This window comes from Diceros bicornis, chromosome 17, assembly GCF_020826845.1.
Source record: "Diceros bicornis minor isolate mBicDic1 chromosome 17, mDicBic1.mat.cur, whole genome shotgun sequence".
Taxonomy (NCBI): domain Eukaryota; kingdom Metazoa; phylum Chordata; class Mammalia; order Perissodactyla; family Rhinocerotidae; genus Diceros; species Diceros bicornis.
In genome coordinates, this window is record NC_080756.1 from 19,034,382 (window position 1) to 19,049,257 (window position 14,876).

The following is a 14,876-nucleotide window of genomic DNA, read 5'->3' on the forward strand; positions in this document are numbered from 1 at the left end:
TGTTTATCATTATCTGGCTGTAGAAAGAAAAAAATCTGTGCGTTCAAATAGCTTATTTTTCCACAATGAAGTAAAGCCCTCCCAGAGACATTAAGCCAAAAAAACCAAGCCAGCAAAGAGAAAAACCATTTATTTTATTTCCATTCCTAAAATGTATGTAAATTTATTGACTGATTTGATATTTAAAAGTCTCTCTGCAAAATCATCTCAGAAAATACACTAAATTTATTAAAATACATACAAACTATTGCTGAAAATTCTATTCTTAAACATTCTGACTGACCAACTTAATGTTTGTTTGCAAAGCACTTGTGATGATTTTTAGAGGGTTCCATGGTTGCAAGGAACAAAGAAGGCATCTTGGGACAGGAGTGGAAATTTGATCAGAATCATCCAAAAAATATTTGTCTACTTCTTTACATGCTCACAGATTGCCTGGTTTTTAGGGGCTCCTACAAACTGTGCCTAATCATACAAGGTTTTCCTAATCACAGGGGGCCTTTCTTTGCCTGCAGGTTGCTACCTTCAGCAGAGTGTATGCTAGATAATAAGGAAAAGGAACCCAAGAACCTTAACTGCCTCAGATAGTTTTATGGATACGCTGAAGTGTCAAGTACAGTCTTCATCTTAAGGATCGAGACTGGAATGCAAGAAAACAAACCTTGGAAGAATGCTGGAATAAAAGACATAACAAAGCCGTGCAGAACTAGGCGTGGCGACATGGTCCGTTCATTTTGAAAGCCAGCCCAGTGATACAAAGAACAACGGATGGATTCAGATTTCTTTTTCAAAAGATCTGTGCTACGTAGATGTGGATTTTCAACGAGTTAGTATTTCTTTATTCGGTTTATGAATTATTAAGATTTTTTTCACTTCTCCCTTTTTAAAGTCTTCTTTTGAGTGACTTAACTGCTTATTAGCATCAAGCTCTCAAAGAGGGGGTGAAGTTAAAATCTATCGGGTAAAACAACATAAATAAGACAGATGGAAAACTTTCGAAGCTACTGAATAAACTAAGATTTGGGGATAATGGCAGACTTCAATTACGAAAGCCCACGGTTTCCTTTTAAGGGAGAGTTCAACGCTGGTTTGTTTTGTTCTGTTTTTGATTCTCTGGGAGACAATAGAAAATGGCTAAGTAGGTTATAACATAAACTTTTAGGGATGACATTCAACTTGACCTAAAAAGAGAGTTTCTCTTCTCCCAATTAGTATTCTAAGCGTACAACTGAGGCCTGAATTTATTTGAGCCATTCAGCTCCCTACTGTGTGTGCGCTATTTCACAGCATATCCGTAGATGTGAGGGCGCAGCAGCTCCCAGGACAGCGGCGCCTGTAAGTGCTGCAGCTTCAGCTTGGAGAAGCTGGCCGTCTCCAGGGCCTTCCAGCTCTCTCTGGTGAGGTTGCACCCGTCAAACAGAAGGTACCAGACAGGATCCAGGACCTGCTGCCAGAAGTAATTCCAGGTTGAACGCTCAGCTGCTACGTGCTCCATGAAATAAAAAGCCCCGCCCTGCGAGGGGAAAAGAAAAAACCTTTTGAGGATTTTAGTTTTGGGGAAATAGGTTTACAAGATGATTGAAGTTTCAGATTTCAGTGGCCCCAGAGGCCAACTTCAGGAGAAGACACAGGTAAGTTAAAACTTATTCAGACACCATTTTGGTCAATGGTTTCATCGTCTGTCAGATTTTATACAGACCTGCCAATCTAAAACAATTAACACTTATATTTTCTGATCATAAAAGTAATACATAAAAATAGCTAGAACTTAAAGCAGTTACTGCATGCAAGGCGCTATCCTTACTGCCTATCACACGTTAACTCACTTCATCCTCACCAGAAACTTATTGGTAAGTAGTAGTGTTATCATTCCTATTTTTATAGATGAGGGAACTGAGTCAGACAGACAATGAGGAACTTGTCCAAGGTCACACAGCTTGTAAATGTCAGAGTCAGGTTTAGCACCTTGGTGGTCTGGCTCCAGAGGCTGGCAATACTGCCTCCCCAATATGTTGATTTTAGAAAATTTAGAAAATAGAGAAAAATTTAAGAAGAAAAACAATCAACTGTGTGTACTTTTACATGAATGTGTATTTTTCCCCTAAAACTAGGATTGGAATATACATTCTGTTTTGTAACCTGCTTTATTTTATTTATGTATTTGAATATTATTCTACAACATTTAAAAAATCTTCACACAATATTTCACACACTGAAGGTACCAGCTCTTATTTAACCATTCTCATTTAGGTTACTTGCAATTTTTCACTGTTCAAAACACTGTTACAGTGAACATCCTTATCCACAAATCTTTGTGACCATCTCTAATTATTTCCAAATAACTTGCTAAAAAGTGGAATTGCTGAGTCAAAAGTCTGTGCCTTTTTAAAGCTGTCGGTACAGGTTGTCAAATGGCCCTTTGGAAAAGTTGTAGCAAATGTACCTTCATACCAGCAACGGATGGGAGTGCCCGTTTCCACTAAACTCTCATCAATACCTTTTCCCCCTGTATCTTTGTCAAGTTGATGGGTAAAATGGTATTTCATTTACAATAATATGCATATCTTTGCTGTTCTTAATAGAGATAACATCTTTTACTAAAACGTTTTTGGTTATTTGGATTTCTTCTTTTCTGATTCATCTGTCGATGTCCTTTATCAGTTTTCTAATAGGGAGCTGGCTTTTTTCTTACTGACTAGTAAGGGCTTTTAGTATCATAAGATTATGTATACTAGGAATGTTTTCCCCAATTTTTTGTTTGCCATTTAACTACATTTTTTTTTGCTTCTTTTATTTCTTAAGAAAATTTTTTAATTCATCTGAAAATTCTTCTCAGGATTTGCTGTGCAAACCCGTGGGGAGTCTGAATCCACACCAAGCACTGCCTGAGACTAACTAACCATGTCTTTTGCTTTTGCACCATTGTCACAGGTTGTAAATGACATGATTAATTAAAATACTGAATCATCTAAAAGCGTTACTGAATTCATGGTAATATTTTGTCATTAGGTATTTTATGCAATCAGTGGATACTATGTTTAAATTAATGTCTTGTAAGAATTAGCAATTGCTACTTTCATCCAGGACAGTCCTATATAAATATAGGTCAAATATAGACACAATAGAGGCTACACATTATTAGGGGGTTTTCAGAAGTTTTCTACCTGTCTACCTCTGAGGGGAGTATGGGGGAAAGGACCTGACAATCACCCCCAAAACCAATAGTGCCTGTCCCACTGTTCTTAGCCTCTTCTAGCTACCCTAGTCTTGGGTATCTCAGGCACGGGGTTTAGAGATGGAGTTCCCCCAAATTCTATGGGTAAGTATAAGACCTGTGTTCAGGAATGGAAAACTTGGGGTTTCCTGATTGAAAAAAAAAAAAAGAATTTCCACAGAGTAGGACAGGAGAGAAGAGAGGAGACCCAGGGCTGGAGAGGACTGTCAAGTAAACAGCTAGATATGCAGGTTGGGGTTAGAGAGAGATCTGGGCTAGATATTTAGATATGGAAACCATCTGTGTAAGCATGGTAACTGAAAACTTTGGGGGCACTTAAGTCCACCAAGTGGACATATATAAGTGAAATGAGAGCCAAAAAAGAAGCTCTAATGTTTAGGGGATGGGCAGAGGAAGAACAGCCAGCAAAAGGGGTAGAAATGTTGAAGTCAGAGAGATAAAAAGCCCCAGTGACAAGCACTGTGGTGCAGCGAGAAGAATATTTGCATTCAAGAAAGTCAGACCTACCAGCCGTGTGACTTGGAGCAAGTTTCATAACCTCTCTGAGTCTGTTTCCCCAACCCAACATGAAGACAGTACCTGCTTCACAGGTCTGTTGTCAGTCGTGGTTACATTCAGCAGAGAGTGGGTGCTTTGCAGGAGCTAAGGAAGACTTCCAAGAATATGATCTCCTTAAGAGTATTATCAGTGCTATAAAGTGGAGATGATGATTGCTTGCCTTGCAGGGGTGTTGTGAGATTAGTAACACTGTAGACAAAACATCCACTAACTGTGCCCCATTAGTGCCCAGTCGTAGGATACAAGAACCCAGCATTTGGGGATAAGGATCAGACCTTTTTCATTTACTGCTTTGATGTTGGCCTGTCTTTGAGCCAGAGACAGAACTGTATTACTGTCTCTAAACTCTGTCTCCAAGTCCTTTTCTTCCTGAGGAACTTCCTCTATTAGAAATAAAACTGGGGATTACAGAACAGCCTTTTCTCCTAGAATAGTAAATCCTAATGTTAAGATATCCATACTTTATGTTCAACAACATTTAGAATTAAACTATTTTAAATGAGTTTTTCAGAAAATGATAAAGGTAATATATGAAAATGACATACACGTGTAAAGAATTTCAAACTATACAGAAAGGTATAAAATGAAAAGCAATTCTTCCCCTGTGTCCAATTCCATTCCCAAGAGGTAACCACTGTTAATAGTTTCTTGTCTATCATTCCCAATAACATGTATACATATATAGGTGTATTCTTTTCCCCCTCACACAAATGGGCTTATACTCTACATAACATTCTCTGCTTTGATTGCTTTTTCTCATTTGACATTATCTCTTGGGGATTTTTTTCATATCAACATAGATAACTCTTCCTTGTTCTTTTTAACAGCTGCACAGAATTCCTTTATATTATGTGACAATTTACTTGAACAGCCTGCTATTGATGGATGTTGGGGTTATTTCTAATATGTCCTATGACAAATACCGTAATGAATATCTTTTCATATGGACGAGTTGTTGCACATTTGTGCAGTATAGCTGTCGGATAAATTCCTGCTAGATAAAGAGAATGTGCACTTTAAATTCTGATATTATCAAATTGCCTTCTAAAGAGGGCACTTCCTCCAATGTATATGGGGGTGTCCAATCACTCAAACCCACTCCAACATCATATAGGCCTTAAAAGTCTCTGACAGTATAGCAGGTAAAAATAGCATCCTGCTTTAATTTGTTCTTTAACTGTGAGTAAGGTTGAGCATTTTTATCATATAATTGGTTGTTTTTACTTATATATCTGTTCCTGCTCTTTGCTTATTTTTCTCTTGTGTTTTTCATAATTTAAAAATCCTATTGATCTTATGGATTTGTAATGTCTTTTAATATGAAGGAAGCTAACCCTTTGTCTATCATCCCTGGCAAATACTTTTTCCAAGTTTGTTTTTGTACTTTAACTTTGTTTATAGTCTCTGCAGGAGTTTTAAAATTTTATGTATTCAGATTTATCAATCTTTCCCTTTATAGCCCCTTTCCCACTCTAAGATTTTATTTTTAGTTCAACCGTGTCTTCTCTAGTAGTCACGTTAGAATGTTTGATGCACCTGAAGTTGGACTGCCCTTGGTGGTAGTGGTTGCTACTTATCCAGTCCTCCTCACACCCCTCACTCACCGGCCTCAGCACTCTGCACACTTCCTGGAGGGTCCGCTCCTGGTTCTTCACGGAGCACAGGACCAGGGTGCAGACCACCACATCCATGGAGCCATCGGCCACCTGGTGCATGTCCTCCCCGACACCCACCACCAAGCGCTCGAACTGCACGTGTCGGTTCTCGGCAATGCTCTTGATCAAGAACTTCTCAAAGTTGGGGTTGGGGTCAATACAGGTCACCCTGCACCCAGGCGGGTAGAACTTGAAGTTGGCCCCCGTGCCACAGCCCAGCTCCAGCAGGGAGAGCTTTCCCGAGGGGCCCACAAACTCCTGCAGGTTGCTGAAGAGCTCCCGCTTCTGGCTCGCCATCTGTTCATTGTACTCCACGGTGAACCACGAAAAGAAGTAGGGGAGCCAAATTCTGCACATCCAATTCCACACGCCCAGAAAGTTCAGCAGGTACACGGGAAATGCCAGGATGCAGACGGCCAGCCGGAGGATAAAGATGGGAAGCGCCATCACTCAGAAGAGAAAAAAACCAATCAACAGTTAGAGACCTGACTCTTTTAATAGCAGGAGGTAGGCTTCTGGCCACACTCCCGAGCCAATCGGCTGCAGAGAAAAGAAGAACTGGCTGTGCTGGAAAGAGGCAGTTGAATCAAATCATGGGCAAGAGGCCCATTTCACCCATTTAATAGATCTTTGGCAGAGGCTGATTCATAGCTTAGTTTTCGTGAAGCAACATGAGAAGGTTCCCAGCTTTTCCTTGGAAGGAAAGTTGACTACAACCCCTTATTCCAAATCTATTCCTGCCTCTCCTTCTCTGGGTTTGGAGACTGCTGCTGGAGTTTTATATGCGCAGTGCGCTGACGCCCTGTTCGGGTCTTCCGGTGCCCTCTACCAAGAAAACAAGATCCGTGGGCGGAGTCTGGCTACACCGCACTAGAAGACCGCTGCCAAAGCCTCTTTATTACTTCGTGCCCCGCTCCGGTCCCCGTCCCCGCTCCCCACCTGTGTTTTTTTTAAAAAGAAGTGAAGGGCCATGCCTGCCTGACCGCAGTGAACAATTTCCCCTCTTGCGTTCTGGGCTGAGGCTCTCAGATGTTCATAATTCAACAACAGGATTCTTTTTAAGTCACTTTTCTTGGCTGCTCATCTTTTAAAGGGCAAGTTTCAACGTCGAATTGTGCCCAACTACTACAGTATTCAGCTAATTTACATAAAAATTGTCCGCAGAATATTCATGTTTAGGAAACTAAAGCCTTCGGAAAATAGTTTCAAACATGCATATGTTCTTAACAAGAAAGCTGGGGCCTTAGGGTGGTTAGGGAACAAAGAAATTTTCAAAAATAATGGTTACATTTACTTTTTTAAATTCGGTGATGGATACAGAGAGTGTTCTGTTTCATTATTTGTTATACCTTACACATATTTGATAAATATTATATCCATTCCATTTTAAACAACTATTTGGAGGTGGAATTGATATACAATAAACTTTACATATGTAACGTGTACAGTTTGATAAGTTTTGACGTATGTACATACCTGTGAAACCATCACTTCAGTCAAGATAGTGGACACATCCATCACCCCCACAAGTTTCCTCTTGCAGCTTTGTGATCCCTCCCTCCTGGGCTCCCCATCCCAAGGCAACCACTTCTCTGTTTTCTGTCACTAGAGATTGGTTTGCATCTCCTAGAATTTTATGGAAATGGAATCATTTGTACTTTTTTGACTGGTTTCTTTCATTCAGCATAATTATTTGGAGTCATCCACATTGTTGCATGTATTCATTGATTTTATTGCTGAGTAGTATTCCATTGTATGGATGTATGACAATTTGTTTATCCATTCTCTTATTGATGGACATGTGGGTTGTTTCTAGTTTTGGGCTGTTACAAATTAAGCTACTGTGAACATTAGTGTACAAGTCTTTGTATGGACGTATGTTTTCATTTCTCCTGGATAAATTTCTATGAGAATGTATGGGTCACATGGTAGGTGTATGTTTAACCTTTTAAGAAATTGCCAAACTGTCTTCCAAAGCAGTTATACCGTTTTATATTCCCCCCGGCAGTGTATGAGAGATTTAGTTGCTCCACATCCTCTCCGGCGCTTGGATTGGTTGTCTTTTTAATGTTAGCCATTCTAAAAGGTGTGTAGTAGTCTCTCATTGTAGTTTTAATTTGCATTTCCCAGAAGATTAACGATGTTGAGCATCTTTTAACGGGCGTTTTTGCCATTCGTGTATCTTCTTCGGTAAGGTGTCTATTCAAATCTTTTGCCCATGTTTAAATTGGGTTGTTTTCTTATTGAGTATTGAGAATTCTTTGTATATTCTATGTCATTTATCAAATATGTAATGTGCGAATATTTTTTCCTAGTCTGTGGCTTGTCTTTTTACTCTCTTAACAGTGTCACACTTTTTGCCTACCTCCATACCCCCTGCCTCTGGCAACTGCCAATCTATTCTCTGTATCTATGAGTTAATTTTTAATTTTTTTTAGATTCCACATATAAGTGAGATCATACAGTATTTGCCTTTCTCTGTCTGACTTATTTCACTTAGAATATTGCCCTCAAGGTCCACCCATGTTGTCATAAAATGGCAAGATTTCCTTCTTTTTTATGACTGAATAATAATAATATTCCATTGTGTGTGTGTGTATATATATATATATATATATGTATGTATGTATATGCACCACATTTTCTTTATCCATTCATCCATTGATGGACACTTAGGTTGCTTCCATGTCTTGGCTGTTGTAAACAATACTGCAATGAACATGGGAGTGCATGTATCTTTTCGAGTTAGTGTTTTCATTTCCTTCAAAAAATACCCACAAGTGGAATTGCTGGATCATATGTAGTTCTATTTTTAATTATTTGTGGAATCTCCATACTGTTTTCCATAGTGGCTGCACCAATTTACATTCCCAGCAACAGTGCACAGGGTTCCCTTTTCTCCACACACTTATTATTTCTTGTCTTTTGGATAATAGCCATTCTAACAGACATGAGGTGGTATCCCATTGTGGTTTTGCTTCGTATTTCTCTGATAGCGATATTGAGCACCTTTTCATGAATCTGTTGGCCATCTGTATGTCTTCTTTGGAAAAATGTATGTTCAGATCCTCTGCCCACTTTTAAACCAGTGGGTTTTTTTTGCTCTTGAGTTGTATGAGTTCTTTATATATTTTGGCTATTGACCCCTTACCAGATATATGATTTGCCAATATTTTATCCCACTTGGTAGGTTGCCTTTTCATTTTGTTGATGGTTTCCTTTGCTGTGCAGAAACTTTGTAGTTTGAGGTAGACCCACTTGCTTATTTTTGCTTTTGTTGTCTTTGCTTTAGATGTCAAATCCAAAAAATCATCGCCAAGATCAATGTCAAGGAGGTCACTGCCTATGTTTTCTTCTAGGAGTTTAATGGTTTCCGGTGTTACTTTCACGTCTTTGATCCATTTTGAGTTAATTTTTGTGTGTGGTGTAAGATAGTGGTCCAGTTTCATTCTTTTGCATGTAGCTGTCCAGTTTTCCCAACACCATTTATTGAAGAGACTGTTCTTTCCCCATTGTATATTCTTGGCTCCCTTTGTTGTAAATTAATTGACCATATATGCATGGTTTATTTCTGGGCTTTCTATTCTCTTCCAGTAATCTATGTGTCTGTTTTTATGCCAATACCATACTGTTTTGATTACTATAGCTTTGGAATATAGTCTGAAGTCAGGAAGCATGGTGCCTCCAGCTTTGTTCTTTCCCAAGATTTCTTTGGCTATTTGGGGTCTTTTGTGATTTCATACCACTTTTAGGATTGTTTGCTCTATTTCTGTGAAAAATGCCATTGGAATTTTGATGAGGATTGCATGTAGATTGCTTTGGGTAGTATAGACAGTTTTACAATATTAATTCTTCCAGTCCATGAGCACAGAATATCTTTCCATTTGTTTGTATCTTTTTCAATTTCTTTCATCAGTGTCTTATAGTTTTCAGTGAACAGGTCTTTCACCTCCTTGGTTAAACTTATTCCTAGGTATTTTGTTCTTTTTGATGCACTTGAAAATGAGATTGTTTTCTTAATTTCTCTTTCTGATAGTTCATTATTAGTATATAGAAACACAACAGATTTTTGTATTTTGATTTTGTATCCTGCAACTTTACTGAATTTGTTTTTTAGTCCTAACAGTTTTTTGGTGGAGGCTTTAGGGTTTTCTACATATAATATCATGTCATCTGCAAGTAGTGACAGTTTTACATATTCTTTCCAATTTGGATGCCTTTTATTTCTTTTTCTTGCCTAATTGCTCTGGCTAGGACTTCCAACCCTATATGAATAAAAGTGGCAAGAGTGGGCATCTTTGTCTTGTTCCTGGTCTTAGAGGAAAAGCTTTTCACCATCGAGTATGGTGTTAGCTGTGGGCTTGTTATATATGGCCTTTATTATGTTGAGGTACATTTCCGCTATACCCACTTTGTTGAGAGTTTTTATCATAAATGAATGTTAAATTTTGTCAAATACTCTTTCTGCATCTACTGAGATGGTCATATGACTTTTATCCTTCATTTTATTAATGTGGTGTATTACATTGATGGAACGGCAGATGTTGAACCATCCTTACATGCCTGCAATAAATCCCACTTGATCATGGTGAATGATATTTTTAATATATTGTTGAATTCAGTTTGCTAATATTTTGTTGAGGAGTTTTGCATCCATGTTCATCAGGGATGTTGGCCTGTGATTTTTTTTTTCTTTTGGTGTCCTTGTTTGTTTTTGGTATCAGGGTAATGCTGGCCTCATAAAATGAGTTTGGAAGTGTTCCTTCCTCTTCTGTTTTTTGGAAGAGTTTGACAAGGATTGGTATTAATTCTTCTTTAAATGTTTGTTAGAATTCACCAGTGAAGCCCTCTGGTCCTCACTGATGTTGGGAGCTTTTTGATTACTGATTCAATCTTCTTATAAGTAATTGGTCAATCAGATTTTCTGTTTCTTCATGATTCAATCTTGGTAGGTTGTATGTTTTCTAGGACTTTATTAATTTCTTCTAGGTTGTGGAATTTGTTTGCATAGAATTGTTCATAGTAGTCTCTTATGATCCTTTGTATTTTTATGGTATCAGTTGTAACATCTCCTCTTTAATTTCTAATTTTGTTTATTGGTGTCCTCTTTTTTTCCTTGGTGAGTCTAACTAAAGTTTTGATATTTTATCTTTTCAAAAAAAACCAGCTCTTAGTTTCAGTGACCTTTCTACTGTCTTTTTAGTCTCTTTTTCATTTATTTCAGCTGTAATCTTTATTTCCTTCCTTCTACTAATGTTGGGCTTTGTTTGTTCTTCTTTTTCTAGTTCCCTGAGGTGTAAAGTTAGGTTGTTTGAGGTTTTTCTTGTTTCTTGAGGTAGCTATTTAAAGGGAAATCAAGAAGTTAGGTTTAGATGTGTTAACTTTGAGAAATGTATTGAGCATACAACTGGAAAAGTCAAGTAAATAATTTGCTATATGAATCTAGAGTTTAGGGGAGGGGGTTATCAAGAGACATAAATTTGCAAGTAATCAACATTTATGTGGGACAGGATGGACCATCTAGGGGATATTTGTAGATATAGATGAGCACTATGTCTTGGAGTACTGAAATATTTAAGATCAGGAAAAGAGGAAGATCCAGGGAAGGTGACAGAGAAGGAGCAGCCAGTATAGTGAAAGGAAAACTAGCAGATTGTGATGCCTTGGCAGCCAGAAGAAAACTCTATTTCAAGAAAATAGTGGTGATTAACACTATCAACCACTACAGTGAGATGGAAAAGAATGAGGACTGAGAATTGACTACTGGATTTGGCATGTAGAGCTCAATAGTCACCTTTGATAGATTTTATTACAGTTGTTGGGATGATAGCCATATTGAAATGAATTAAACAGAGAACAGTAGAATTAATCTTTTCTTGTATGGCTCCTGGGTTTTGTGTCATAGTTGGAAAGGCCTTCCCTACTCTCAAGTTATATAGGAATTCTCTCACGGCTTCTTTTAGAATTTTCTCACGGTTTCATTTTTTACATTTAAATCCTTGATCCTAATTTGAAAGATATCCTTGGGTAAAGTATGAGTTATGGATCTGTGTTTTTCCTCACTTGGCTACTCAATTGACCCAACATCATTTATTTTTTAATCTATATTTTCTCCATTGATTTGAGTCTGTTGGTGGTTGTAGGAGGTAGGTCGGTGGATAAGGTTTACCGCCTCCTATGCCCCAGCCATTCTCTTCCCCTGTATCTTTCTACTCTGGCCTATAATGCCACAGTACCAGACCTGGGAGAAGCTCAGCCATGCAGCTGAGAAGCCTTACCTTGTGGACCCTTGGAAGATGCATGTGGGTCTCAAATGTAGGTGTTCTGATGAGAATCTGTGTATTAAAGTAACAGATGATTTAGTTTGTTTGGTGTATACAACAGACAAAGCTCAAGATGCAAAGAAGATTGAGAAGTTTCACAGTCAACAAATGTGACTTATGGTAGCTAAGGAGTCTTGCAGGATCGCCGTAACCCAGGCTAAATGGTTTGAAGTGAACTCTTGTCCACATGTTCTTAGGAAATAAATATCTTTGGAATTTGAGAAAGTGTTGGATAGAAAATACTTTATGTAACTCAGTAGACTATTTATAGTGGAGAGGTCTCTGTCTTTTTTGGGTTTTTTTGGTGAGGAAGATTATCCCTGAGCTAACATATGTTGCCAATCCTCCTCTTTTTGCTAAGGAAGATTGGCCATGAGCTACCATCTGTGCCCATCTTCCTCTACTTTATCTGTGGGATGACTGCCACAGCATAGCTTGATAAGCGGTGGGTAGGTCCGTGCCTGAGATCTAAACCTGTGAACCCCAGGCGACGGAAGCAGAGGGCGTGAACACAATCACTACACCACCTGGCTTGTCCTGGCCAGTCTCTTTTTTTTTACTTTGTTTTTTAATGTTTACTTAGCTTAGGAATGTAAATACTTTCAGTTAGAAAGCCTTTATTTATTTTTGGAAATTGAACAAGAAATACATCTATCTTGGAAACTTTTTGCAAATTTTTTGATATTTGACAAGGTATGTAATTATTTCTCTGGTAAAGTTATATCAGTAATTTGAAAATGAGGTATCAAGAGAGGCTAATTCTTCCTTAAAGCTTATCTGTCTTTAAAGAATATTTAATGCAACCATGTTGTTGGATTGATATTTCTTTGGGAGCATAATGACCAATAACTATAAAATATTGATAATAACCAGTACTATAAAATATGGTTACTGGAATTAACTATGCACAACAGTATGCCTAATTATGTATAGTAGTGTAGTCTCAATGATATCTAAAGGTAATTATGAGTAACAAGTGTGCTTTACTTTAAAATTTCCAGATTTAAACTATATTTGTGAATGTAAAGAATTTGTAATATCAGCTTATTAGCTATAACCCACTTTGAATCCAGTTTTCAATGATAAAAATAACCACAGTTTCTTTGTCATCTGACTAAGGACTTATTGCAGAATCTATAAAGAACACATATATGTGTCAGTCATTTGCTCCCAGTCCATGACTTGCCTTTTCCTTTTCTTAGCTGTGTCTTTTATTTTGATAATGTTCAATTTATACATTTTTTTCCTATGGTCTATGATCTTTGTTTGTTTGTGTGTTTGTTTTTTGCCTGAGTAATCCTTGCCTATTCCATGGTTGCAAAGAGTTTCTCTTATATTATCTTACTACATGTTTTATAGTTTTAGATTTTATGTTTAGGTCTATGATTCATTTCAAGTTATTTTTTATATGGGACATAAGGTAAAGGGCAAGGTTCATAATTTTTTCCTGTTTTATTGAGATAATTGACATACAGCAGTGTATAAATTTAAGATACACAGCATAAAGGTTAATATTTTCCATAGAGACATCTAGTTATTCCAGCACAATTTGATGAAATGACTATCCTTTCCTCATTGAATTATCTTGGCACCTTTGTTGAAATTCCATTGGTCGTACATGTATGGATCTATTTCAGGGAATTCTACTCTGTTTTATTGATCTATATGTCCATCCATATGCCAGTATGCCACACTGGTTTGATCACTGTAGCTTTATAGTAAATATTGAAATTAGATAGTTCAAGTCCACTGACTTTGTTTTTCTTTCTCAAAATTGCTTTGACTATTCTAGGTACTTTGCATTTTTATATAAAATTTGTAAAATTTTAAATTACATAAATACTTTATATTTTTTATTTCAAATTTAATTTCTTTAGTAAACAGAGGAGTATTCAAGTTTTCTGGTTCTTCTTGTATCTGTTTTGGTAATTTGTCTTTCAGAAATTTGCCACTTATTGAAGCTAAGTTCTTGAATTTATTGGCATAGAGTTGTTCATAATATTCTCTTATTATCCTTTTAATATCTGTAGGATCTATAGAGGTGTCCTCTCTTCAACGCTGATATTGACAGTTTGTGTCTTTTTTCACCAGTTTAGCTAGAGGCTTATCACTTTGATCTTTTCATAGAACTAGACTTAAGTTTCGTTGATTTTTCTGTAGTGTTTGTTTTCTATTTCATTATTTTCTGGTCTTTATTATTTTTTTTCTTCTACTTACATTGAGTGTAATTTGATCTTCTTTTACTTCTTAAGTTGAAAGCTTTGATGGTTGATATTAGCCTTTTCTTCTCTTCTAATGTGAGAATTTGAAGCTATACATTTTTCTTATAGCACTGTTTCAGGTGGAAACACTAAGTTTGATGTGCTGTGTTTTCATTTTCATTCAATTTAAAATACTTTGTAATCTCCCTTGTGATTTGTTTCTTTGACTCTGTGGGTTATTTAGAAATTGTTTAAATATTTGGGGCTTTCATAGATATCTACTGATATTGATTTCTAATTTAATTCTGTTGTGGTCACTAAACACACTATGTGAGATTTCAGTCTTTTGAAATCCATTGAAACTTGTTTTGTGGCCTAGAATATATTCTGTCTTGGAAAATGGTCCATGTTCATTAAAAAGAATGTGTATTCTGAGATTATCAGCTGTAATGTTCTATAAATGTCAATTAGGTTAAGGTAGTTGAAAGTGTATTCAGATCTTCTATATCCTTATTAATTACTTAGCTGCCCTATCGATTATTGAGAGATGTATTACACCTACGATTATGATTGTGCATTTGTTTCTCCCTTTAGTTATTTCAGTTTTTGCTTTGTTATTTTAAGCCTCCATTACTAGGCACAAGTATTTATTAGGCACACATATTTATAATTTATAATAGTTACAGCTGCTTGATATACTTGTCTCTTTGTCATTATGAAGTGTCCCTCTTTGTTTTTAGTGTTTATTTTTGTCCTGAAGTCTATTTTGTCTGATATGCATTTAGCCATTCCTTATGCTTTCTTATGCTTACTCTTTCTAACTTTTTAATTTTAACCTATTTATATCTTTATATTTAAGGTACATCTTGTAGGCATCATATAGTTGATTCTTGCTTTTTTATGT

The 14,876-nt window shown here is 36.9% G+C and overlaps 1 protein-coding gene across 1 annotated transcript; it reads right to left on the minus strand.

Moving 5' to 3' along the window:
- Positions 1-1,239: 1,239 nt before the first annotated feature.
- Positions 1,240-5,895, minus strand: LOC131415723 (N6-adenosine-methyltransferase TMT1A-like). The gene is made up of 2 exons (XM_058557543.1): positions 5,398-5,895; positions 1,240-1,513 (listed from the first exon to the last, which is right to left on the minus strand). The coding sequence occupies exons 1-2, from the start codon at positions 5,893-5,895 to the stop codon at positions 1,277-1,279; spliced, it is 735 nt and encodes a 244-aa protein (XP_058413526.1). The 3' UTR covers positions 1,240-1,276.
- Between the last annotated feature and the right edge of the window lie 8,981 nt (positions 5,896-14,876).

Coding starts and splice junctions, on each gene's coding strand:
- LOC131415723 (XM_058557543.1), bottom strand. CDS start 5,895: ATGGCGCTTCCCATCTTTATCCTCCGGCTGGCCGTCTGCATCCTGGCA. Junction 1,514..5,397: donor TGTGCAGAGTGCTGAGGCCG/GTGAGTGAGGGG, acceptor TTCCCCTCGCAG/GGCGGGGCTTTTTATTTCAT.